General features: G+C 42.3%; 1 protein-coding gene across 5 annotated transcripts in view; it reads right to left on the reverse strand.

The window, feature by feature from the left end:
- PELI1 (pellino E3 ubiquitin protein ligase 1) overlaps positions 1-18,873 on the reverse strand; it is a 46,127-nt gene extending 27,254 nt beyond the window's left edge. For 2 of the 5 annotated variants that reach the window (XM_005503747.3, XM_065059249.1), the window contains exon 1: positions 18,499-18,873. Coding sequence is in view for 1 of the 5 variants with exons in the window: in XM_065059250.1 (XP_064915322.1) it covers positions 5,092-5,146 (55 nt within the window). In the remaining 4 variants the exon portion in view is untranslated. Of the gene's footprint in view, positions 1-5,091; positions 5,255-18,498 lie in introns of all 5 variants that reach the window. The other 3 variants (XM_065059250.1, XM_065059255.1, XM_065059252.1) reach the window with 3 other exon arrangements.
- Between the last annotated feature and the right edge of the window lie 7,729 nt (positions 18,874-26,602).

Consider the following 26,602-nt stretch of genomic DNA (forward strand, 5'->3'; position numbering starts at 1 on the left):
TTTAAATAGTACCAGATGATTCAGAACACAGTAATACCTTACACAGTTTTGAAATCAATTTCACATGATTTACAGCATGCACTTATTTATTAACCAAACTGACTGGTTAATGTACTACAGAGTTTGAATCTTGACATAGAGGTTGAAAGAAGCCTCCACTTTAACCCACAGTGTGCACCCCAGATACCCATACAGGCTACCAACAGATGACTGGATATCTTCAAATGCACCTCTGTGAACCACAGAAACCTTAAATCCTGTTTTTCTAACACAGCAAAGTTAACAGTAATAATCTAGTATGGAGGAGCTGTTTCACTTGCCCTTTTTTAGTCAGTCATTCAGGACAGACTGATTCATTTCAAGAACTCTGGCTCTTCAGAAGTAATCCCTGAAAGTTTTTAAGGGTAGACAAGCCCTCTCAGGACCGACATTGTTTATGAACATTTCTTCAAATTACTAACAGCTGCTTATACTGAGCACAGTGGTGCCTCACCCACATGCATATAAAGGTTTGTAGAAGCCCTGCTCACATCCTATTTGCTGCTTGTGATTAGTTACTCTCCTGCTTAATGATGTCTCATATCATCTGTTTGTGAAGAAGGGCTGCAGAGGCTACAAGCCAAGGTAACCAAGTTGCCACATGTTAAGGAGTTACTACCCAGACTCAGCAGAGATGTCTGACCACATTCAAGCTCCTGTAGCAGTGCAAACTCAAAGTAAAAACAAACAAAAAATTAAGGAAGCCCATTCAAGTAATTAACTATGCAACAGACATACTAAATAAACTAAATATCAAAATGGCAAAGTCAGTGTAGCCAATTTGATAGTAAACAGCCACAATGAGTTCACAAAATGTCAGGCAAGTGGGACAAAAGCTACAAGTTCATCAGGCTCATCAGCTGAGACAACTAATAGGCAAGTTGCTGCCTTAAGCAGAATGTTTTGCCTTGATGCAACTTCATGGCAGACATTTTATTTAGAATTTCAAAAACAAGTCTTCACTTCGGCAACTTCAACACCAGCTATAGAAATAATACACATTATCTAAACATAAGAGAAAGAAAAGGCTTTTGCTGGCTTCACAGCCACTCTTGTACTTAAGCTCTTTAAAACTCTGAAGTCATTCTGTACTTTCAGCGTTTCACAGATGGAAGTGTGTGAAAAACATGTCCTTAAAATAAACTCTGAACTATACAAATAAACACAGCACTGTCACAAGCTTGCCCTCCTCTAGCCTCTCTTTTATCATACTTATTTCTTGTCTGTAAACACAACTGCTAGGACAAAAAGATGTAAGGTAGACAGTACCAAACAACTCTGAAAAGCTATTGACACTATAGAACATTACCAAACCAACATAATGAGGAGCGTATCAGCTCACATAATTTTATTAGTTTCTGAAGTGAAGCATTTTTCTTTTAGTAATCACTTCCAGGCTGACTGAGGCTTTTTTACTTGCTAGAGGCGAGGCACTTCATTTCAATTGCAGAAAAATTAAAAAACACACAAAAAGACACACAAACAAACAATAAAAACAGGCAAATATAAAAAGCCTATCTTCTAAAAAAAGTCAAGTTTAAAACAATCTGTGACCTAAACTGAAAGTATAGCTTAATAAGATGATAGGAAAGGCGTATCAGTAAAATGAGATATACAGATATATAACTTTCACCATATTTTAAATCTAAGAAATCTATAGTACCTATCTCATATTAGAAAAAAGATTTTTTAAAAAATTACTCAAGAGAAGGATGGAGATGTCATAGCCAAAGTGCAGGAGCGCAGCTGTTGACACAAGGCTTCAGTCCTGAAACTCACACGAGAACTGCGAGCTGGAGCTCAGCACCTGTGGAGCAAAGCACCATGTCTGGGAATAACTGTACATTCCCAGTTTTGCAACAGAGATCTGCTTTTTCCTGCTTCTGGTATTAAAACTAAGCATGCTTGTATTTGCTGGATCACGATTTGTGAAAGTCCAGCTGTGGGAGTAACTGTGTTTTACTTCTCCTAGATCCTTCTTTTAAGAACAGGAGTGAACCTGACAGTAAGGGGTGTGATGTTATGAAGTACTGGGCTTCTTTTTATACGTAGACCTGCCAATTCAGTTCACCCTCCCTCTTTCAACAAAATGAAAAGATTAACAGAATCACATTAAATGTGATTTCTGTCCCAATATCCTCACATGTTACTTACAATTTTTTTATCAACAGATTTAAATATCTGTGCTTCCCAAAGTTATAGCATTGTGCTTATTCCTTAGCTTTTGATATAGAAGTCTACCTTGAAACTTCAAAATTGGATAAAAATAAAGGATGCAATCCTCCCCCCGAAAACAATTCCACTGTAGTTGTATACACTAAAGCAGAAAGACTTGTCTTCACTTGCAAAAATAAAGGTCTAGAATACAAAAGTAAAGCAAAGATAGCAGAAGACCTAACACAAAGGGGCACTGAAATATTACAACAGAAACTCCCAGTGAAGTGGCAGCCAACTGAAATCAAAGATCATAAGAAAAAGCTTTGTTGTTAATCAAAAGCAACATGGAACCTCTTTCCAACCAGAAATGCACAGAATAATCTAAACCAGCTCCAGCGCACAGGAGACTGCATCCTTTTTCAAAACTTCAGCTTCTCAGATAATTGCTTGAAAACTCGACATGCTCCAAAGATTATTTTTACTGTGGCACAAATGAAGAATCTCTGATTAAATAATTAAAAAAGAAAACCTCGTGGCCTGTAAGTTTAGCCCAGATTGGAATACTGCAACAAGATCCTCTTCCTTAAGCATCTCTGTAAAGCATGCCAAAAACATTAGTTAGAAGCATAATCTAAATAAAGCCACTATTAAAAAAATAAAACTACATCATACCATGGCTGGAACAGCTAAGGAACTGGTCAGGGAGGAAGGATTATTTCCTGGCACAGTAATGTAGCAACACACTGAGTTCTCTTTCTCTTTTTATTATTATATTAAGCCTTCACAAGGTTTTGCTAAAATAAAACTGAAGTTTGTAGCTCATCTGCTTAACAGATGATCAATTGTATTGAGCAGCAGGACTTTGTTGTTCCTAGGCATACTGTAGAAAGAAAAAAAAAAAAAAAAGGAAAAGCATGCATAGCAAGGAAAAGAAACTGAAGTCCAAATTCTGTTTTTGCTCATTTGCCAGATCAACTCACCAAACCTGATACCTAAGTGCAATTATGCAGGTGCAAGTAAGGATTCAACTGCATTGAAGGCAACTGAATTAACCAGCATAAGCAAGATCACTATCAGCCTACCTAAGCAAGACTCTGCTAGAGCAGACCTGGGCTGTACATGTAATTTATTTCACCACACCAATTTTGGATAAGCCCCAGACCTTCAGAATAATTACAGCACCAGAAACAATGCTTCATGTCAGTTACAATATTTAGCTGTGTACTGTTTGTCTGAAGAGATGAAGCACTCAAATGCCAAGTACCTTTTTTCAAGCCACTAGCTTTCAAGCCACTATGATTTTCAGGCCACCAGCTTCAACTGTGTTCTACAACTCTTACAGAATGACACCCTTATTAAGGCTTGTTGCAAGAATTTTGGCTTACACACAAGTACTTAAACACGGTAGGTCCTCCCTGATCCATTTTATAAGACAGAAACTTCTTCCAAACAGATGGGACTCTAGAGTTGATAAAAGAAAGGTCTAAAAGCTACACTACTATTAAAACTCCAGACCATATTGTGCTGTTTGGCTTCACCTTGAAGTGCACTGGCAGAGTTAAGTAATTGTGAAATAAGAATTCATTAATCATAGAAACTTCACAGAAAACCCAGAGGCACAGTGGAATATACAGCTGATGAGAAACCAAAAGAAATGTGCAGCATGAATTCAAGTCAGCAAATTCATGTGAAAGAAATAATGGAGTTTTCTACACTTCAGATGTTTCAGGCTGTTAACCACCGATACTGACTGCTCTAACCAGTTTTAGGACTTTGTCACTTCAAACAAAAATAGCAGCCACTTAAGTACTGATACTTTTGATAATGAATAATATTATTATGATTATAGCATCTCATGCCTATTTGCTCCAATCCCTTGAGATGCAAAACAAAACTGTGAAGATTTTCAAATTTAAATGTTAAAACTCTTCTTACTATTAATCACACTCATTGTACTTGAGGCTACACTCTCAATTTCACTAGCATTAATTTGGTATGAAAACTGATCCAAGTAAGGGCAAGTTGATGTTCTCACAAGGCCACATGATCACTTTGGTGGAAGCAATAGCGAGACAAGGCAGCACCTGTTTCCTCAAACCAGAGGGCTAAGGAAAAAGAAAAAGCTACAGATATATTCACAGACAAAGCTACGGAAAGCAATGCAAGAATTTTAAGCCTATCACATTAGAAGCTTATATAGTCAGTGTAACAACAAAACTTAAGACAGCTCCCTGAACTTCTTAGAAAACACCCATTACTAAACTTGTTTTGCTTGGGTTAGCAAGAAAAGTCAGCTCACAGACAAACTCTGGTCAGCAGGCCTGGAGCAAAGGAGGGCAGAAGGGTCAGGGCTGCCCAGCTCGGGTCTGGGGAGGGCGCGTTATGTGTGTGCACAGGATAGGGAAATGAGAGGGAGAAAGCATCACTCTCAGCCAGCAGTAAATATTATACCAGCTCAGAGCCTCTGGAAACAGCCTTCTGTAGAAATCCAACATTAGAGCATGAGAAAGTACACTTTGGTATAGCTTAGTGAGCATGTCGCTAACATAATGATCTGCAGTTTTATAAAGGCTGGGGGTAGTTGCTGTAGAGACATGCTGTCCAATTTTAAGCATTCTCTCTCTCTACCTACTTTTTAAAAAAAAAGGAAATGTTTAGAGAACAAACATAGTTACAGACAATACCAGCAAGAGAATACTAATAGCTTGTATTGTTCTACACTTGTACTCCTTGCAACTAACCTCAATCAACATGACAGAGGTAAACAAAAGTTCTATTGTATTTTGAGGGAATTCTAGACATAGTTACTGAATTCTCTCTTCAAATTTTTCCTATAGAAAAGGTGCAAGTAGAAAAGTTTGCGCTCTCAGAGTAACCGCGTAGATACAAACTCACCATGTCCAAGAACCGCGAGATTGTAACCGCACTTCCACTTGGATTTACGATACATAATCAAAAGCCACACTTGAAGGGAAAATGACCTGTTGATGATGGTGGCTGTCAACAATGGGTTCAGATCAGTTAGCTGCTAGTGCAGACAGGACAACACTTTTCAACACTGCGAGAGAAAGCGAGACCATATGGTTAAGCCCCATCCATTCACATTAGCACCGAATGACTAGCATCACCAATTGAGAACTGTCAGCTGGGAGACACAGAGGTGGGAAGTCCACCTGCTGCTCACAGCCACTGTAAAGAATGGTTTCATAGAAGTTTAGCAACATTGGCTTGGTGTCTACTGGAATAAATGCATCTTGAGGAAAACTCAACTTACACGTTTGAACACAGCATATACGCCTGCGTCCAATGAGTATCGCTAATGCAGAGCAACTCAAATAATTGTTTAAAATTATTAGGGTAAGTCAGTTGGTTTCAGAATGCTCCAGATTCACCCAAACTTAAAAAGATGTTCTGGAATTATAGAGGATAAGTCCAAGTTTTACATTTACAGAAGACTGACAGTTGCAGGTAAGCATTAGGCAAGTACTGTCAGCATACACCATGGCCATATGCTACTCCAGACCATGCAACAAAAATAAAGGGATGAAAGAGCTGGCTTTAACTTCAGACTACTTTGAGTAGGGTGAGCTGGACCACATGATCTCCAGAGTTCCCTTCCAAAATAAATGATTCTATCAATTAACAAACTTGGCCACTAGTGCAGAGGCACGAGCTTTGCATGCAAAGATGGAAGCCCTGCATAACAGAATTATTATTTATCACCTGTTTTCACAACCTGCAGGAATGCCTGCACTTAGTTGTTACCAGTAACATATAGCAGGAGCATGTTCTGTGGTTAAATAAATCTAATGTGGCATAAAAATACCACTGCTGGCAAAAGCAGCGGCCTTGCCTGCTGCCCTGCATTTAGATGACACAAGGTTTTTGTACAACCATGATGTCTACAGAATCACGTGCCAATATATTCCTCAATTTGATTTTCCAGGTTTCATGCATGCACCTGAACAGAAGACAGGAACAGAGGGCTGGGACTATGTTACATGTAGTGATTTCTGTGTTCATTTCCAGAGAAAGAGTGAAATTACATTTTATAAAATACATGGACTAATTAATAGTGAGATGACAGAAAACAGGGTTTTTTCCTCAGCAGCACTTAAAAGCTGTGTTTAATCTTGAAAAATAAGGGAGTATAACCACTCCTATTCTTAACTTTGGAGCTAATTTTTGTTTTCTTTGTACTCACCCTGCTATTCAACTTATTTTGTTCCTTTAGGTAACAAAAGCTACATTCATCACCAAAAGACAGCTTAGTACAGCAATAATCTTATTAGCATGCATATTGAGTTAATACTAAGCTTATGTGAAGGATGTTTGAAAATTAAGCTTGAAAAAAGTACAGTAGCAGCAATAAACTAAAAATTCCAAGTTCTGCTTCATTTACAAAAGCAGACTTGCAACAACTTTTTCTTTTGTCTTCATCAGGTTTAGTCATTTCCTGTACAACTTTTCTATTACTGTTTTTGCTATGCTTGGGGGCCTAGGACTTGGGACAATTTGAGAGACTAAAGGCAGGCAAGCACCGTTAGGCCACTCAGTTCTGCAGCATGATGTAGCACTAACTCCTCTAATGAGAAACACCGTCAAGATAGAAATTACCAGAACATTTTTGGGAGACAAAAATGAGGCACAGTTTGTCTGCTAACATTTATTGTAAGTTACTTCCATAACCAATTGCTAAAACAGAAATTGCAAGCAGGATATACTAACATTAACACATCTTCAGGTCCAGTTGCAAAAACTCTTCTACCAATATTCCTTCCAAACTGGTCATTTGTCTGCATGCTACAAAAGCATCTTCTAATATTGCTTGGCAAAGGCAAACTGCAGAAACTGAACAGGTCACAACAGAGACTCCACCACATGTGTGCTAAGTCGCAGTAAAAAGACAGAAGAGGAGAAAAACAGTCTCTGAAGACTGTGGGATAGTGTCTGAAGATTGTCAAAGCTCAAGTGATTGTCCCAAAGACTAATCATCATCCTTAAAATGGAGTAAAGTCTGAACTATAAACTCTAGCTGAGGACTGGACAACTGAAGTTAGACTTAAAAAGCACACTCGCTCCTTCAGTGCAAGAGTTAGGCCTAACAAAAACTACTGACTAGTGCAGTTAAGCCTGCAATGAAGACTAACTAGGAATTCCCACATACTTCAATTACAATAATGACTAATAACAGGGAACGTATAACTCATTGGAATTTTAAGTCCCTCTGTATCAAGAAGATAGCTCTATTCCCCACTTAGATGCACATCTTTGAAAAGCTGAGCAATTTTAACAGCACTAGCAGAAGATAAAGATGCAAAGCAGAAACTAAAGCAGACAGTAATCTAATGAAAGGAGGCTCAGGAGGAGTAAAAGTGACAGAGGTGGAAAAAAAGAGGCTCTACCAAGTGCCATGCTCTTCCACACCAGCACAATGGAAGGGAATCCTGCTCTACTCTGAGGGCTATGAGCCACCTGGCCAGAAGCCATGTTTATGCATAGCGACTTGGCCCTGAGGTATTGAAAATAAAAGAGGAACAGCCAAAATACAAGGCCAGCAGACATAGCTGTCAGGCAGGGATCAGCAGGCCTGACGACTGTAGTGTTATGAATGCTCTAGCCCATTTGGTTGGCTGTTTTACACTATAACCTATTCCTTCCCTCAGTTTATCTACCCTCAGGTACATAAAGAGAGGAAGGAAATAGCTCCTATTTGTGCTCTGTGTCTCTCCCCCATCTCTTTACTTTCTTGCCTCTTCAGAGTTCAAGTTCTTACAGGCACACTTCTATACATACAGCATATGAGCACTGCAAAATGAAAGTTTACAATTTTTGCTATGGTTAGCTGATTCTGACAGCACTCTCCCACCTTAGGCTTTTTTAAAATTCAAGTTTCTTGAAAGACAGTTGATGGACTCTGTCTATAACACTACCCTTAGTCACAGCATACTAGTCAGTACTGAAGACTGGAGTTTACAAATAATTCAGGGATTTAGCTTCTATAATTGAGAGTTTGGCTACTGCAGAGACGCCTGATCTACAGCTCTTGCTCATATAAACAGTCCCTAGCCACAGAAATAAAGACTTTCAAGATCCTTCTGCAAATTCTGCAGGGAAAAGAAATTAAAACGATAGCAGATTGGATGGAACAGCTCTAAGAAAAATCAATAATAGTAGCTGTAAAATCTAAAATTAAAGTAAGTCTGGTTTTGATGCTTTCAGGACACACAGTACATTAAATCTGGCATAAGCCCAATGGAACATGAAGTACTTGTAGACAATGTCTGCCAAGAGCTAGAAATATAGCACTTAGTCTTTAAAGAACAAACAGAGAACCTTGGACCATTTCTACTTTATGCATCTGAAAAAAAATTAAATCAAGGTGATCTTTCCAAGGGAACATTTGTATTAAAACCAATTGGTGTGCTTTGTGCAATACTGAATGGAGCATATGCCGACTGGCAGGTAATCAGTATTCATCATTTTATAATCTGTTTCACTTGTGACAGAGGTTATGAACAGATACACCTCCTCATGTTCCAAATCATCACGCTTGTGTCTCAGATAAGCTCTGTACCTGGTCCTTGGTCACACTGACACTTCTAAATATCTGACACAGTGGAAGCAGAAGAAAGAAATGGGAAGCATGAACCTGGGGAACTCACACTGCACTATCTTTTTTTTTCACCTACCTTCACATTTGTTGATACTCTGTTAGTTTACTTACGTCAGAGCAGAGCATGATTTGATTAGTAACTAATACTAATTCTTATTTCTGTAGCAACCTCCTCTAAACATTAGCAAGTTAAACATCAACAAGCCTGTGAGTTCCTTACCTTTATTAAAATGAGGACAAAAAAAAAGAGAGAGGGAGACAAGCCTAACATGCATCTGGGGCTTTGGAGACATCATCCATCATTCCAGCACACAGGTTCCTCTCCCTGCCATCTCACACGCACTGAACTCCTAGTTGGAAAAGAAAGTGGAGAGCAATCCCAGCTCTGTTAGGTTTTCTGCTATTATAGGTGCAATGGCTTACAAATTCTTCCCCACATCTCCCAGGGATTCAAGAGAGAACACACCTCTCCTGTCTCTAGGGCCAGTACAAGGTGCTGGCACAGTAGGATCACAGCCCCAGCCCTGCCTTGGGAAACTGAAGAACAAGAGAAGAGAAAACAGGCTATGCTACACTCAACATCTGCCCAGACCAAAGCAAGAAACTTCTCTTGCCACCTCATTCTACATATAAGCCAGGGACTGTCTGGATCGCTAAAACTACTATTTCTTGACGAATGAGGTTTTGAAATACATAACAAAAGGGACAGAAAAATCTGAATGTTAATCCTCCTCATTAATAGCTATGAAATAATAGCAGTATGCCCACAATGCGTGCTTCTGTGGGCTCAAGGAGACTAAAAGACACCAGATGGTTGCTACACATGATTACTGACATGAGAAATAAGCTTTTCACTTCTCCCTGCTACTGGTCCCTCTTGGCTTTAAGGTTAGCTCTTTTTCCCCTCATCTTTTGGATCAGGCTCCTATCTCATCACTGCCAACTTAAACAAGCTCCTCCCCAAAGTTATAGTAAGTGAAAGATTGCAGGAAAAATGCTTGTAGCACTTTACATCTAGAGGTAGGAGTTTCCCTTGCTAACTACACATATCTCAGAACAGTGAAATATGGACAGTTATTTAATTTAGGGGAAAAAAATTAAACAGTATATAGATATTGGCATAGAAATTCAAAAGCAGTTGCTATACCTAAGTCACATGTGGTTTATAAGCCCCACCATTTTACTACAGCATCCTTGTCTTTCTCAGTCAGCAGCAAGAGGTACAAGGACTCTACATTCACATCTGCTGCTCAGAAAGCCCCAGACAAAGCTAATACACTGGCCACAGTACTGACTGCAAATATACAGACACGTGCAAGAAAAAAAAAAAAAAAAAAAGGTAAAAATAAAAGTAACTTGTGCATTTATCTGTTTGCAAGATCAAGAAGAGTTACTCAACTTCAGCAGGTGGCTGACCACCACAGAATAATGCATGACTTCTTTTAGAAAACAAAAGGAAAAAACACCCAGCTGCCATCCTCACTACAATATACTGCGACAGCTTTCAGTATTTCAGTAACCTTAACCAACAGCTAATGCTGCACCAACAGGAAAAGCTCTACTGGAATGATATTTCACATCCACCACATACAGCACCAAATGAATGCAAACACAATTGATGTAGGCTATCAGCAGCATAGTAATTACCTTATAAAGACAAAACAAAACAAAAAATCAACGAAGAACTAGTATGATGGAATCAAGAAGAGATGACTTGTCCATGAAAGTCATCTAAGCACAATGAGGTGATCAACTGTCTTCAGACTAATATGCATTACCACATAATTTGTGTTAAACTTGGTCTGTTAATCTCACAGTATGAATTGCACAGTTATATATGGGAGGGGGAAATGTACATGTATCTATATAAGCAAACATATATAATGGTTTAACTCTAAGAGATGCAGGGACAGCAGTCTGGACCAGAGGAGCAGTCCTTATCAAAAGTGTCAGCACTACCATCACAAATTTGCTTAAATATTATCACATGAGAAAGAAAACAGAACAAAGCAAACATTCAAGCCTGGTTTTGGGCCTTCAGATGGTCTGCACTACCTATCTGAAAAACTGAAAAAAATGTTTAGATTTTCTCCCTGTATAGAAGCAGTTTTTACTGATTGCCCCCATAATTTTCATGGAATTTGAGCTGGATCTCTCCCAGCCCTTTCCTGATGGTACATTAAACAAATATCCCCCTACCACACAAACATAGCAGGTGTTTAAGTGTTACCACCATGATAAGTTTTACAGTTTGACTATTATCGTTTCCTAACTGTTCAACTTCTGATCATCACTATTAACATTACAAATATTTTATCATTACAATGCCAATTAAACAGAACCTACATCCAATGCAAGAACAAGCCGGAAACATTTTCTGGGTAAAAACTGAGGTGATTTTTTCGTGTGGCTTTAATTCCCCCTTTTAAAGCAGAAAAAGAGGATGAAAGCACTTGAACATACCAAATCTTTAACAAGTGTACAAGTGATGTTCCTCCTGCTCTCCACCCCAAGTTTACCAGCCTTATTTGTGCTGGCCATTCAAGCCTGCGTTGTGCCCTAAGGTCAGGGTCAGGCCACTTACCACTCAAGCACAAAGATCATACTACAGCATATCTAGTTTAAGGAAAAACATCCCCTAGGAAGCAGTGCATGGACAAACAGTGCATTCACACCACTTCTAGGCATGGTACCACTTTTTGTGGAGTTCTGAAAGCAGCATTCCTACACCTGAAACCAAACTGCCATCAAGGTTGGGTCATGAAGATTTTCCTACACAGTCAGCAGCTCTGGTTTCCTATACACAAGAAAATCTCCCAGTTTCTTTTATAGAAGATTCTGACATCATTAGTAGTATGTTGCATTTTCTTACTTAAATTCAAAACAGAGCACTTGTCCAGCAGAAAGGATGAAGATCCAAGACAAAGCACATACCCTGCCTGAGACATTAGCTCAGGGTTGAGGTCCCTGTACTCTCTTTCACAGTACAACGGAAGTTCAAAGTCATCTTCAGCTAGCTTTGAAATATGGCAACAGAAACATCTACATGTGTTCCTTTTCTTCCATGTTGAGCATTCCTCAGAGCATTTAAAGTGGCTCAGGGAAAAAGCAAACCAAGCCAAACAAAAAAAAAAAACAAACCCAAACATATTAGTGGGAAATGGCAGAACTGACTTATTTTTAGAATTAGCAGTGTATCCCAAGAGGTACATCACAGAAGGAAAATGAGCAACAAGCTCTTAAAAAGGAAGTGAATTACTTCATAGTAAACTTCCATGTGTGATGCATTTTGGATTTTTCCCCCTAATCTCATACCAAGTTACCTGGTATGGCAAAAGAATCACTACTTATTTTCCCAGTTGAGCTATGTGTTAAATCATGATCAAGACAATATTTATTTCTGTAAAAAATATTGTACTGAACTACAACTACTTCAGATAAGTGGATAGAATATCGAAGTAGCACAGACAAAATCTCAGTATACATATGAACACTCAAGAGGAGCCTTGAGACTTCTTAGCAGGAGTTCTTCAGGGACCACTTTTATCATTCAGCATGATTAATTTGTCTTAAAACAAAGAAAATACAGATGAGGTAATCAAGTTTGTACAATTTTAAAATCAAACCTTTACTATTTAATACTGCTAGGTCATTAAAAGCAGAAAGACCTGAGGACAGGGAAAGCAGGCACTTTGGGGCAGGTCTGTAACCATCAGAAAGGCATGGTCTTAACACAAGAAAAGGAACTACAAACACATGATACTCTAAGCCTACTATCGCTACTAGTTTAATGTTGTCTTACAGCATCCTAATGGACTTGATGGTTAAGGGGACCATATTTGCAGGCTATGTAGGCTCACTAGTTTCCATACCTAAAGCCCACAGTTCCACCTAGGTGCTTCATGCACTGCCCAAATTCATTGCTAATCACTTCTTGGGCAAAGAACAGAAATGTTTCAAGCTAGATCTAACTCAGAGATTTCAGTTTGGCTGCCCTGACCCAAAGAACAATTGAGACATTCATGTTGTTGACCCACGTTAAGGGGTTACCGTCTTAGAGGACAAGCTGGCAGAAGGGAAGGAGAAACAGCCTCAACAGTTGCTACTTCCCAGTTGCTTGCTGCTCCGTTCAGACAAACCACAAGACAACTAAGCAGGAGCACTGAAGAGACAAGCAGGACAGGTTGAAATGCTCAAACCAGATCACTAAGTTTGCTCTCACTACATCTCCATGCACTTTTGCAGGCCTTGAGCTCCACTGATGCCAATGGCAAATCTTAAGTCGTCATAACGGGGCAGGGGGGGGTGTAGGGGGGGGGTAGAAATCAGTCCCTTCAAATTTGATCTCTACCTCCCACCATGCCCATTAAGTAAGGAAACTAGGTATCCCAGCTCCGGAAAGAGTATTTTTATGTATTTGTAGTGAAGCCCAAAGTGTTATACAGTTGCAGAAATATAGCTGCTTGTATTTCAAGTATGCAAAGTACATCCAGGCAGATAAATCAATTGGCAACAGAAGCAAAAATTCATTTATGGTGGTCTACTTAAAGACAACTTTGGCTACACAGGGTTTTGCTTTTTGTGTATTGTTTTTCTATTTTGGGGGGTTTAGGTTGGATTTTTTCTTTCCATCTTCTCCTCAAGTCCTAGTTACAATTAACTATTCCCAAAAGAACCTTACTCAATCAACTTGCTCCAATTCTGTACGTTGCAAGCATGTACAAAATATTTTTTTATATAACCTACTCCTTCAAAATCTCAGTCCACAAAGCAACATTCTCTAGTGGCTATTCATATTATCAACTATCCTAATAATTAAGAAAAAAAATTCTGCAGATTATTTCTGGTTTAAGTCTATTTAACTTCAGCTTTTTCCTGCCTTCCTTGCTGTTCATTTCTGTGCTTCACTATAGGCTTGTCTACAACACAGAGCCTCATCCACTATAGAAAATGCTACAGGCCCACCAATGAAAATGCAGCATTTAGCAAAAAAAGCTTTTTTACCAAAAGTACCATGGTTATCTCCCTGAATACCAAATATGTAAGCTAACAGGCTAACAAAAGCACTCCATGGGCAAAAGCCTGCCTACACCTACACTTAATTTTTGTAAAATAGATGATGCAATTGTTCCCCTCAACACATACATGCCCACCCTAATCTAACACAGCCAGACAAGCACCGATCTGGCCCAAATATCTCTATACTATTGAAAAACAAACAAAAAAAAGTCTCCCAAAAGGAATGCTTTTCTCCCTTGTAAAAACACATTGACGCAATTAATCCACTACAAACAGGGTTGGCACAGGAAGAGATCTGGTTGACCCAGCTGTATAGCCAACACCAAGGGAGATCAAGAGCATTTTGAGCCTGCACAACATATCCAAAGTCTTCTGCAACATACTCTACCGGTAAACAAGGACGGTACTGCAATGTGAGTGTGAATCAAACAAATTCTCTTCCCAACATGAATATAATTATGGGGCCAGAGGAAGAGCTTTTGACTGCTCCTACTCTGACAACCACCATGTACCTTCAATTAGAACAGTAAAATTATAGGACACTGCTGATCCTGAAATCGCAGCCAAAAATGCACTGCAAGGTTCAGTCCACTCCACTCTCGAGCACATGAGATTTGAGCACAAATTTCAGCATTTATGTAAGTACATGCCATGCCTGGCAGTCAAGTCACTATGACTGAATTCACCAGCATGGATTAAGACACAAGGTCAGCAGATTAACTTTTATTACCTATTCATGAACCGAACTGTGCTCTTGCACAGCAGGGACTGAAGGATTTCACCAATCTTTAACCAAATGCTTCCACTCAGGCACTACGTTCAGTCCAAATCAAACAAGCTGCTGAGTAGTTTGCACTTGAGCCCACATCCCCAAACACCACCTTTCACAGCATTTACACCTGGTACGTCAGCCAGGAGATGAGGCTGGAGCAAGATCAGCATTGATGACCATCTACCTTTAGCATAGGGTGCCAGCAGAGGACAACAGACTTTGCCTGTAGTTTTCAGTCAATTGTTTTACATCCATTCAGGACTACATGGTTATTCCTGACAGGTCACTTTGAGGAGCTGGCAATAGTTTGTGCTCCCAAGCACATGACAAGGGTCACCAAAAGAAGTCCATGGCACAGGGTTCACCTAAGTAACCAATAAGCTGTGCACTCACTCATGTGAAGCATCGAAGAACCTCTACCTACTTGAAGCAAAAACTCTTTTCCAAATCAATATAAATACAGGATGCGTGGAAAAGAACATATTCATAGTGCAAGGCTGTAATTTTTCTGCAAATCAAGTTATTGTCAATAGTTTTTCCTGCTTTTAGGATGCAGCAGCAACAGGGTAGAGCTTTTTCTTTTGTAGTTTAAGGATGCTTTCCAGCATGTCAATGAGCTTCCTTCATTTTTAACCTGGAAGGCAGTTTTTTAAATACATCAATTCAAACATTTTAAACAAGAAACACAATCAGTTGTGACTGTTCTTTGCCACATCCACTGCAGAACTAGGCCACAAGGAACGTGGCACAATGCTACCGTGTTGCTCTAAGCCCACCTCCAGCTTCCCACTGAAGACCCTACACCAGCAAAAGGAGGTGGAAATCCATCCCACGAGCTGCCCACAGCCTCCAGGGAGACAGACTCACTTAACTTTTCCCCAACTGACATGATTTGCACGTCACAGAATCAGAACTACATTGCTGTTGTCCCTTCTTCCCCATGAATTGCTCCATCCAGGTACACTAAATGGGCCTGACTGGGATGCAATGTTAATTTCATTAGAACCAGTAGGCTACAGTAGGAGTATGAGAAACAGAAACTAGATCAGATGGAAACATGCTTACTTTTTCGCACTGAAACTCTCTCAGCAGTATTTAGTAGTGCTCGACCTACTTCCTACACCATCTCTTTGCTGTCACTTCCTTTGACAGTTTGTCAGCACTCCTGTGAATCTTGCGCATTAAGAAGCAAACGTCTGGGAAACTAAAGAGCTGGACTTTTTCCTGTTGATGCCACCTGCAGTGAAAAGTTTTACGATCTAACCAGCAAGGTGCACAGTGACCAGCTAGCAAGAAGTACCTCCAATTACTGGCATCCTGCAGGAATTCCTAATCAACTGTGTAATTTCACTTGCAAGTATGCACTTAAAGGTGACTTGGATTTCTCAAGAAACACCCTAATTCTTCCTTTTTTAACTTGGGACACAGATTAACATTACAAACACCTCTGGGTTTTCTGCTCTCCTGTATGCCAGAGTTTCTGTCTGAGAAGACACATTATATCAAAATATACTCGCAATTAGTTCCTTTCAAATGAATAAGAGTTTTAAATACTACTGGCTGCAAGCAGATTATGTTCTCTTTTGCACCTAAAAACACACAGTCTCTACTTATAAATCCTGAAGTGAAAGGATCCTGTTTTCCATGCCTAGTTTCTTAATAGAAACCAGTATTGCTGCCAAAATACAAAACCGTTGTAGCACAGAGTTTACCCTTAAACTAATATCTAAGTTCTGCTTTATGTGAAATACTAGTAGTTACTCAAAATTTGCATTTCCAAGATGAATACTAGCACGGTGATCTGCTGCATTGAGAAATACAGTGTATAGTAAGAATGGAAACATTCATTAGGCACACTTCACAAGACTATACTCAGCATAACATAGGTGCTCCTGCAACAGGCAGTAGTTACATTTATACAGTCCTAAAATTATATATGGCCCTTTGAAGGCAACCACGAGGCTGATATGACCTCAGGTGAAAATGAGTTTGACACCCCTGTCCTACAAGCTTAATTCATTCATTTGAAACAGGAAACGTTTAAGCTTAAGGTACCTATACACAACTAAAAGGTATCCCTAAAGCTTCCTGCCTGCCCATTCATACAACTTCAAAAGGAGCTAGGACACTTATCTTACATGGCACTAAACCGGTCTAATTATGAGCGCTCAATTTTCCACAAACCGGGCTTTTTCTTGGGGGGAGAGTGCAGGGAAGAGAAGAGGGGTAAGCGCCTTGTGCAGATGTTTGAACTTTGGCACCACATTACTCATTCCCAAGTTGTGGGCTTAAAACATTACAAAGCCACACGGGCCACATGACGACACATGCAAATGAAAATCTGTGTAGTCTGTTCGGCTGAAACTTTCATCTCCGCTAACCTACTGGTGCCTTTTAGCACAAAAAGCAACAGCAGATGTATCATCAACAGGTCATCTGGCTGCTTCTTTGTAAAAAGAAAAAAAAAACCAAACAAACAAAAACCACGAAAAGCTGCTAAACAGAAACCGGAAACGGCCTTTTTTTTTTTCCCCCCAGTTCTCCCCCCAACCCCCACAAGCGTTAAAAAATGGAAAAAATAAACCCATCGTCCTTCAGATGTAGAATCGACAGCTCTTTCTAGCTGAAATGCTTCCTAATTTTACTTTCCAAGTAGTGTGTTTTCAAGGCAGAGGAGTCCCAGCAAAAACAAGCGAGTGCCCTTTGAAAGATAAGGCCAGAAACACGAGCGTTACAGCTAGACTGCTTTTTCTTGCATGTATTCTAGAAGCTGCATCTTGCAGAGGTGAAATAGCTCCATTTTTTGAAGGGATAGTAAAAACAAAGCCAAAGGAAAAAAAAAAAAGCTTTCAGTGTAAAATATAATAATCGCTTCAAAAGATCGTTGTCCCTTTTAAGAAGGAAAAAATTTATTCAGCTGAAAACACAACTGCTGCTCCTCTCTGTTGCCTTTTAAAAACCTTCTCCATGATTGTTACAGGCAGAAATATTCCCCTGTTATTAGCTCTCCCTGAAATTGCATTATTTAACTACTTGAAAAAAGAAAAAAACAAAACAAAAAACAATAGAGTGAAAAGAAAAACCCGGCGAAAGTTGCGCTGGATGGCAGGCTGCTCACAAAAGAGCCAAGGCTGAGAATATGGGAGAGAAACCTCGCAATTCCCCCCAAGAAGCTTTAAATTAAAACGACACAACTTATCTACCAGCTCTCTGGATTCTTCCGAGGTAAAACAACATCACATTTGTTATAGCTAAGGGAGGAAGGAAAACAAAAAATTAAAAAATAAAGCTTTCCCTCACCAAGATTTTGCACGTTAACACCAGCAAAACAAAACCCCCCTTTGTTTTGTTTTCACCGCCTGCGTGCTGCTCTCATTCAACGCTCCGGCACAGGGGCTGGGATAAATGGAGCCTGACTTCAGGGGGACTCTTTCCTCCCCGAAAAAAAAAGGATAAATAACAACACCACCGCCAAAAACACATATTTCCCTAAATTAACAATATCTCGGAGTTTTAATACTGAACTACTTCTTTTTTTCTGTTTTCATTTAAAGTGATGTTTCTCCCGAGGGCAGACGGCTCGGCAGCCGCTCCATGACAAAGAGCTGCTTCCCCAGCACATCCAGCCCGAGAGAGGGGCTCGGCCGACTCCGACTGGGTGCGAAAGATTTAAAAAACAAAAAAACAATAAACTGGGCAAACCTTCGGAAAAAAATATTTTCTTAAAACATTAACAAAAAGGTAGCCCTGAGGAGGGGCAGCACAAAGCGCGCAGGGCGGCGGGGAAGGGGAATAGGGGGGAAGCGGCCCAGGGAAGCGGGCAGACCCGCAGCCCGCCTCCCCCCTCACGATAGAGCCCCCTCACGGGCTCTGTCGCGACAGGCGCGATACTCACCCCGGGAAGGAAGGAAGCGGCAGACGAGGCACCCCACGCCGGCAGTCGCAGCTCCCCGAGGCGGCAGAGGCAGGCCGGCAGCGAGGTGAAGGCGAAGGGGCAGCCTCAGCTTCCGCCCCCGTCTCCTCACGGCCGCCCGCAGGACGACAGCCCCGGCTGGGCTAGAGGGGAAGGCGCCTCCGCAGCGCTCCCTCCCGCCCCCGCGGGCCCGCGCTGAGAGACCGTCCGTGAAACGGCAGCAGCCGCCGGGAAGAGGCCGGACAAGAACAAACCGATCGACGCCGGCTCCCCCGCCCTCACCACGGCCTGGGCCCCGCCGCTCCACTCCGCCGCCCTCACCTCACCGAGCCGCCCGCCCTCTGGCTCAGCCACCGCCGCGCGCTCGCGCACCCCACCGGCGGGGGCGGGGCGGAAGGAGCGGGGGGGCGTGGCCCATGACGAAGCCCCGCCCCGAGGCATGACGGGAGTTGTAGTTCCGGCCCCCATGTGCGCCTGTCTGTGGCTATACATGTATGTGTACATACATACACACGTACACGTACATATATATGTGTGTATGTATGCATGTTTTTGTGTGTATGTCTGTATATATATATACATATAGAATCACAGAATCATTTCAGTTGGAAGAGACCCTCAGGATCATCGAGTCCAACCATAACCTAACTCTAGCGCTAAACTATGTCCCTAAGAACCTCGTCTAAACGCCTTTTAAACACCTCCAGGGATGGTGACTCCACCGCTTCCCTGGACAGCCTGTTCCAATCCCTGACAACCCTTTCCGTTAAGAAATTTTTCCTAATATCCAATCTAAACCTCCCCTGGTGCAACTTGAGATCATTTCCTCTTGTCCTATCACTTGCCACTTGGGAGAAGAGACCAACACCCTCCATGCTACAACCTCTTTCCAGGTAGTTGTAGACAGCGTTAAGGTCTCTCCTCATGTATATAAATGTCTGTATATGTATTTGTATATCATCGAGTCACAGAATGGTTTGGGTTGGAAGGCACCTTAAAGCTCATCTAGTTTCAACCTCCCCACCATGGGCCATTAGACCAGGCTGCCCAAAGCCCCGTCCAACTTGCTGTGTGTATATGTTTGTGTATACATAGATAAGTAAAGGTGTATATGTCTATGCAAGTGCATATATTAACATCTGTGCATGTATATGTGTGTATATTTTTGTGTATATATGTATGTACATGCATGTACTTATAGATAAATATGCATGTGTGTTTATATAAGACGTCTATGTATATATGCATGTATCGAATCTACTCCCATCTCTGCAAACCAGAGCCTCCCTATTTTTCAATAACAACATCAAGCATGGTGGAATAATAACCACATTCAGTAGGAGTCAGGACTGATGCTCTAAGGCTGTTATGCAGGCTCAGAATGGAATACAAACTCTACAGAGTGGCGTGAAAGCCCAGCACCATTCAGGCTCACACTTGGCTCTGGGGTTTTAGCCTCATTTCTCTGCCAGAGTGAAATAAATAGTCCTGGATCTTATAACTTGTGGTGTGCTGTCTTGATCCTGTCAAGTTACTCTTGCTATGTGTGTGGGGGTGCTTAAATAAATATATAAAAGCATATTTTAAGCAAGATCGCTCTGTATCATAGGCTGCTCTGGCAGTACTGCCAATGATAACTACCATAATTTGTTTGGAGAAAACATATTATTGAAAAAAATAGCTTGAAATACTATTTCAGCTGAAAGACTCTGCTCCAGCAATGGAAAGACTACATTAACTGATTTTGTTCTATGTTTTCTGTAGCTTGTACACAGCGAGAAATAAATAAACACATTTGTAAGGGGAACCAGGGCTTTTATCCCCACATAGCTCAGAAAAAAATGCAGCCCTGCCCCAGCATGACACACAAAGTCAATGAAGATGCTTTCCTTGCCATCACACAGAAAGCTGCTGAAGAGTTAACAAGGTTAGAAACAATTAGTTGTGCTGGGCTGTGTAAGCACAGCTCTATGAGTCCTTAACCTGAGTTTCATTGGCTCTGGGATTTTTAAAGAGAGATTAAGAGATATAACTGGCAGCTCCGAGATTATAAAAACAAAAGGGTCAGGATGATCATCTATTCTGACCTCCAGGGCATAACCCCGGGCATCCTGAAGACAGCTTTTGCCTCAAAGGCTGTATTTCTTTCAAAGAAGCATTGACACCTGAGATAAAAATAGCCCTGATGATAAATCCTCCCCCAGCCTTTAACGACTGCTGCAAACAAAGCCTGGTGTTAAAACAGCTCTGTCGAGTGTTTATTGGTTTGCCTTTAAATTTGCTGCAACTTTGTTCTCTGCCCTGGCAGCCCATTATCTCTGCTTTATTTCCAACCTAGGTATTTATAGCCCTCTGATCAAGGCATCCTTTAATCTCCTCTTTGCTGAGCTACTGATACCAGCATCCCCTAATCCTTTGCTACGGGGCAAGTCACACACTTGCCCTAGAGCAGGAGCGTACCCCACAAGTCCCCATAGCTGTCTGAGGTGTCACTTCACACAGGACCTGACCATAGGGCAGCAAGGAGCATGCACATGGGCACGTGAGAGATAGGTGGCTGGTGATGGAGTTGCTGGGGTGTGGGTGGAGAAGCTCCTGGCATGAGCCTCGGCACCGAAATCCTGCTGGGTCCCACCTGGGAAGAAGCCATGTCTCTCCTCTCAGGGACCAGGTGCTTCCTTCCCTGGGATGGGGAAGAAGGTGGGGGAGAGACAGAAAGTCACAGTCATCGCACTGGGATGAGCCTGGTGCTGCCCGGCCCCTGCGTGCTGCCTTACATGCTGGGACTATTGCATGTAATGAATCACTTGCCACACATGTGATGTAACATGACAGTGTTAATAGATCTCATTATTATCCAATTTACTAGAGGAAACGGAGGCGTGGAGAGGTGAATATTATGCCTGGGGCGTACTGGGGCTAGATAGCTGGAGACATCATGCTGCTGTCCCATGTTCAGTTTACTAAGATATATAGGTATTAGGCACAGCTGGCAGAAGCACCCACTGAGGATGCTGAAGAAAGCCTGCGGGGAGAGGAACAGCTCACAAGGGTTTGCCTTGCCCATTACATGTGTGTCCTGACACAGCAGATGATCCCCTTGTCATGTTGAATGGGGTCCTCTTTGGCTACCAAGAGACGCTCCAGGCTGCTCTCACTCACTGCACTTTTCTGTAGTAGCTGATGGGTTTGTTGTGTCGACCCTTGGGAGGCTTTTTCCTGATTTCTCCCCACTGTGCAACCCTCCTGCAGAAGCCAAAGCATAGATAAGGGGTTTCCAGTATCCTGCCATCCCCACCACAGCCGCATCCCTCCTGCCTGAAGGATGAGTCCTGGATGCCAGCAGTGCCGGAACCGAGCCTAGCCCTGTCTCGGGACAGCAACCAGGGCTCACATCCCATTGCTGACCCTCTTTTATCCAACTCTAAATTAGCACCTTCATGATGAATAGCCTTTGATGGACTTCTGTTTCATTAATTGGCCCAATCCTTTCTTAAGTCTGTGCAAGCATTTATCCTTCATACAACCCCCTGGTGCAGCCCTGCTTGCAGTTGCCTTTCTGATCTCAATCCTGCCTCAGGGTTCATTTCTTTCTCAAACACAGTTCAGAGGAAGTTTAAGAGACAAATCAGATGTACAAAGCATTCCTCTTATAGGAGGAACAATTTCAGAAAGCCTTTCTTTCCCACTTAAAAAAAAAATAAAAGAGGAAACAGCTGAGTTTGGTTGCAGCTTTTGGTATTTCCTTATATTTAACACATGTCCCTTGCTATGGAAAAAGCAACCGCCACTCAAGGCTGACAGACCTCTGTGATGTGCCCAGAGGTCTGGAAAAGCTGGTGCTTCATAACTCAGCTACCTGCTGGCAGCAGGCCTAGGGGCTGTTTTTCCCTGTGATCCCACCATGTCCCCATGTCCCATAAGCTTGTACTAACCAGTGGTAAGACAGCAGGGAGCTGAAATACAAAAGATTTGGTCTTTTTCAGGGAGCCAAGCTGGCCTGAGGTGACCCAGCACCACAGACAATCAGTTGGAGAAAGGAGGGTAGGTAGGTAGAACACACGTCTGCGGATCCATCTCATTTCACACCATTTTTTTCCTCCCGGCACTGAAACCTGGAGCTGCCACCCAGCAAAGCAGAGCTCTGAAATAATCTTTGATATTTAAACAATTATTTTCTGTTTTCTGACAGCCACATGCTGTTCCAACATTCATGTCGAACAGGCATGAGTCAGATGCAAATTAAAATGACACACGATCCCTTCTAACGTTCCCATCAGAGCACGTATGGTCCTGTGATCTCTCCACAGCAATGAAGAAACAGTAAAGGATCTTGGCCAGGTTTCTGTACTGCTCTAAACCACATATAGCCCCAACAGCTCATCCACACCACACTGCTCCTGTCTATATTATTAAATTAAATGACTCTGAACCAAAGTGGCTTGGCTGGGCTAATGGCCATGCTGCTAAACACCACACATCCCCAAAAGTGTGTGGTTGGTCCAAACTCCCCCTCTGGTTCCAACATGTCTCCTGGCCATGCCCAGATCATCTTTTAGACTTAGGCTGCCAGGATACTTCACCAAGTCCTCCCTTAAACCTCAGAGAAGCCCCTCATTTCTGGGGGAGAACCTGTGTCCCCAAGGAGCATTCTCAAGCCCCTCTAAAGCAGCTGCCTCCCAGGCTGTGAAATGGAGATTGGCATCACCTTTTTCATCCAGCCCGTGGGATTTAGGGTGATTCACACCTACACACAAATAAACTTTTTCAGGGACCAAAGCTGCTGGGACTGAGCATGATGACAGGGCACTGGGTGGCTGCTGATGCCACAACATGCTGCCGTGGGTGCCTGCGTGGGTAATCACTGTGGCTTGGTGTGATTAAGTCATTAGTCAGACTTCAGTCGCGTGAAAATATTTAAGATTACAAGTCAATGCTGAATTCCTTTTCGGAAGTTTTAAGCAGATCAATATTTAGTGCCAGCTGACAGCAGGTCAGAGTATGTCAAACGTTAAGACATGATGCTGTAATCCAGAGCACTGCCATCGCCCTGGTCATGAGATTTTGAGTTCTTCAGAAGGAATGTGCTCCAGCTCATTACAAACTCAAACTATGGTCCATTAAGGATTCAACATTCAGTCACAATAGAAAAAACAAACCACCCTGAGCCCAGCAGCCAGTCCCTCCTTTCCCAAACCTGGCAGCAGGGATGTGCACTCACACCTGCGCTGCACTTAGACAGAGTACAGAGGTGGCTGTGCAATCACTCGCAATCAATCAGGCCGATCGTCTGTGGCGATTAAATTATGTTCTTCCACTGGTTCTTAGAGATGTAATTTGCTTTAAGTTAATAAGCAAACGTCTACCCTCTAAAAGTGTATTTGCAGAGTTGTAAAATCTAGGGGCATTCCATATTGGCAAAGAGGAGGAAGGAATGGAGCTGTTATATCAGCACAGTGTTTAGCGAGGATGCTGCTGGTGGTTGCATTGCAGTCAGCCGCCTGGATGGACAGGTATCAGTACCACTGATATACATTAATTAACGATGAAGGACAAAACCTTCAGTCCTTTTAGAGGGCATCCCTCTGAAGATAACCATAAAAGGAGAGCTTAAGCAGCACACGAAGCCTCCTGCTGTCCCCCTGCTGCGGAGGGGATTGCACCCCACGGGCTCTGGAGTGTATTTCATTGCTTTTCCTTGCACATGGGTCTAGAGGGAAACTTTGTTTAGCATTTGCAGTGATTTCCCCACCAACTGCACCCCGCTAGATGTAGCCAGCCCTCCACCAGCAGCACCTCAGGAGTATCTCACAGGTGGTTGAGATGGGAGAAAGTGGACCATGCAAACACACACCTCAGCTTTTCTGGACAATTGTTCCCACAATTATGATATTTTTTAATATGTGTTTTTTTGCAATTAACCTCCCTCCCCTTCTTTTTATTTTTTTCTTCTCTAAAACACGATCTCTGAAGATGTTGGCTGGAAGGACATCAGCCCTGTGCCTTTTCCCGGGGAAGAGAATGTGGTAGCATCTCCCCCTCACCCAACCCACGACACAAACAGCAAAATAGAGGAGGCAGGTGTTACTTTATCAAGGCATATTTAAATGCATGATTAGGCAAAATGAAAACACCACGTGTCGCTTGTTAAAGCTGCTGTATCAGTCTGGAGGTTGATGTAATAAGAAAATCAGTACATAAACATCAGCTTGTGAGTGCTCCTCATGCCCATAGGGTCCACTTCATAGGTGACCTGCAGAGCCCCTTTTACACATGAGGAAAACAAGGCAGAGAAAAATGAAGGGACTTTTCCCAGAGTATCATCAGCCAGCACAGGAGCATGAGGGATGGACATGCAGAGATGGTATCTTATTCATATTTTAAAAGGACTGGCAAGCAGTGGGGACACCCATAGCACCCAGCTCCCACCCAGATGATTCAGACTGCCCTCTCATACCCTCCTTTGAGAGGAGCAGCCAGAACCATCTCGCTGATTTACTGCCTAGAGACCAGTCCACATCACATCCAAGTCCATGCTGTCTAACCATAGGTTAGCCGAAGGAACAAAGCAGCTCTTGAGTCCTTGAATCCCATGAAAACACACAAAACCACGGACATGTATATATTTTTGTTTGCTTTCAATATAGGCAGCCAAAGCTTTTTTTTTTTTTTTTTTGTCCCCCTGCACATGTTATGGAAAAAATCCTGTGCTTTCTGCCTGGGAACTCATACACCAGAACGCCCATTGTGACTATGATTTAAGCCACATGATCTGGCTGTGTGGTAACAGACTAGTACTCTTTCCTCAGCTTTCACACTCAAAAATTATCATTAACGTGGTATTTTCTGGCTGGTTGAAGGGTAGCAGACCAAGGAAAAAGTTAAAGGGAAGGAAGCCACCACAGTCTTCATCAACACAAGGTTTGTTTAATCATTGCTCAAGGAGGATTTGCATCCAGGACCTAATTAAAAGTCCGCTGGGACCAGCCCAGCACAGCCACCTTCAACCCTTCCATCCATTTTGAGGGTGGTGAGATGCCTACAGAAAGACCGATGGTGGTCTGGCTGGGACCAGATCCACCAGGTCTCCTCTGAGTATCTCCAGCACTGTCTACCCGAACATTGGCTCCAACACCACTGGTGATATGAGTGATGTGTTTGGGGGAGGAACTGAAAGGCTCCTGCTGACTGCAGAGGTGTAGGGCAATGAACTTTGGGGATTTTACAGCAAACATTTCAAATCTCTCATTTTCTTCACTTGACTGTAGGGTCCTGTGAGACAGGGCCAGCAGCAGCTCTTGATATTCCTTCTCTAGACCAGCCAGTACCTATTGTGTTTGCCCCTTCCTTGGGGTTGACTTCTGCATCCTACCACAGGTTTGGGGTTTCTTTTTGCTTTTAGGGTCACTGCTGAATTTTAGAGTCAACACTTGGCCATTCATAGCCATATTTCATCCATGGACTGATGCAGCTGATACCAAATCCTGTTGTTTCCTGCCACTGCACTTTAATTTGCATTTACCATGACTGAACTTTATTTGATATGATCTTGTCCTTTCACCTGGGAAAACTCCCCATCTGCAGCCCCTCAGTTTTACATGGGCTCGCCTCAATCATGTCACTGTGATCTTGGTGAGGAAAAAGCCTTCTCTGAATATTATTCAGACAATGAAGAACACTGTGTCCCAGTCTGGTGTATGCAGGCTTGGGTTATGGCAGCTTGCTGCAACCCAGAGTGAATCAGAGCTGTGAAAGCACATACTCACTAACAGGAGCCAGCATCCCACCTTCCTAGCAATCACTCAGCCCTGTCTGCCCACCAGACCAGGCTCTGGTGGCTCCATCAGGTCTTGCTTGATCCTGAGGAAGATGTGACCTTGTTCTACCCACCACTGGTGGTCTTTGCTGGGACCCCATCATCTAATGGGGTCTAATGGCTTGGTGATAAACAGCTCCTAAAACATATTGGCTGTGCCTGTGACAATAAAATAGTCCACACAGAGGCCTCAGCATTGTTTTGGCCCAGGCCAATGAGCTCAAGCATTGCCCAGGTGTGGTTAGGAAAACATGTGAGCTGGTGACCACC

Source organism: Columba livia, chromosome 3 (assembly GCF_036013475.1).
Source record: "Columba livia isolate bColLiv1 breed racing homer chromosome 3, bColLiv1.pat.W.v2, whole genome shotgun sequence".
In the NCBI taxonomy this organism is placed as follows: Eukaryota; Metazoa; Chordata; class Aves; order Columbiformes; family Columbidae; genus Columba; species Columba livia.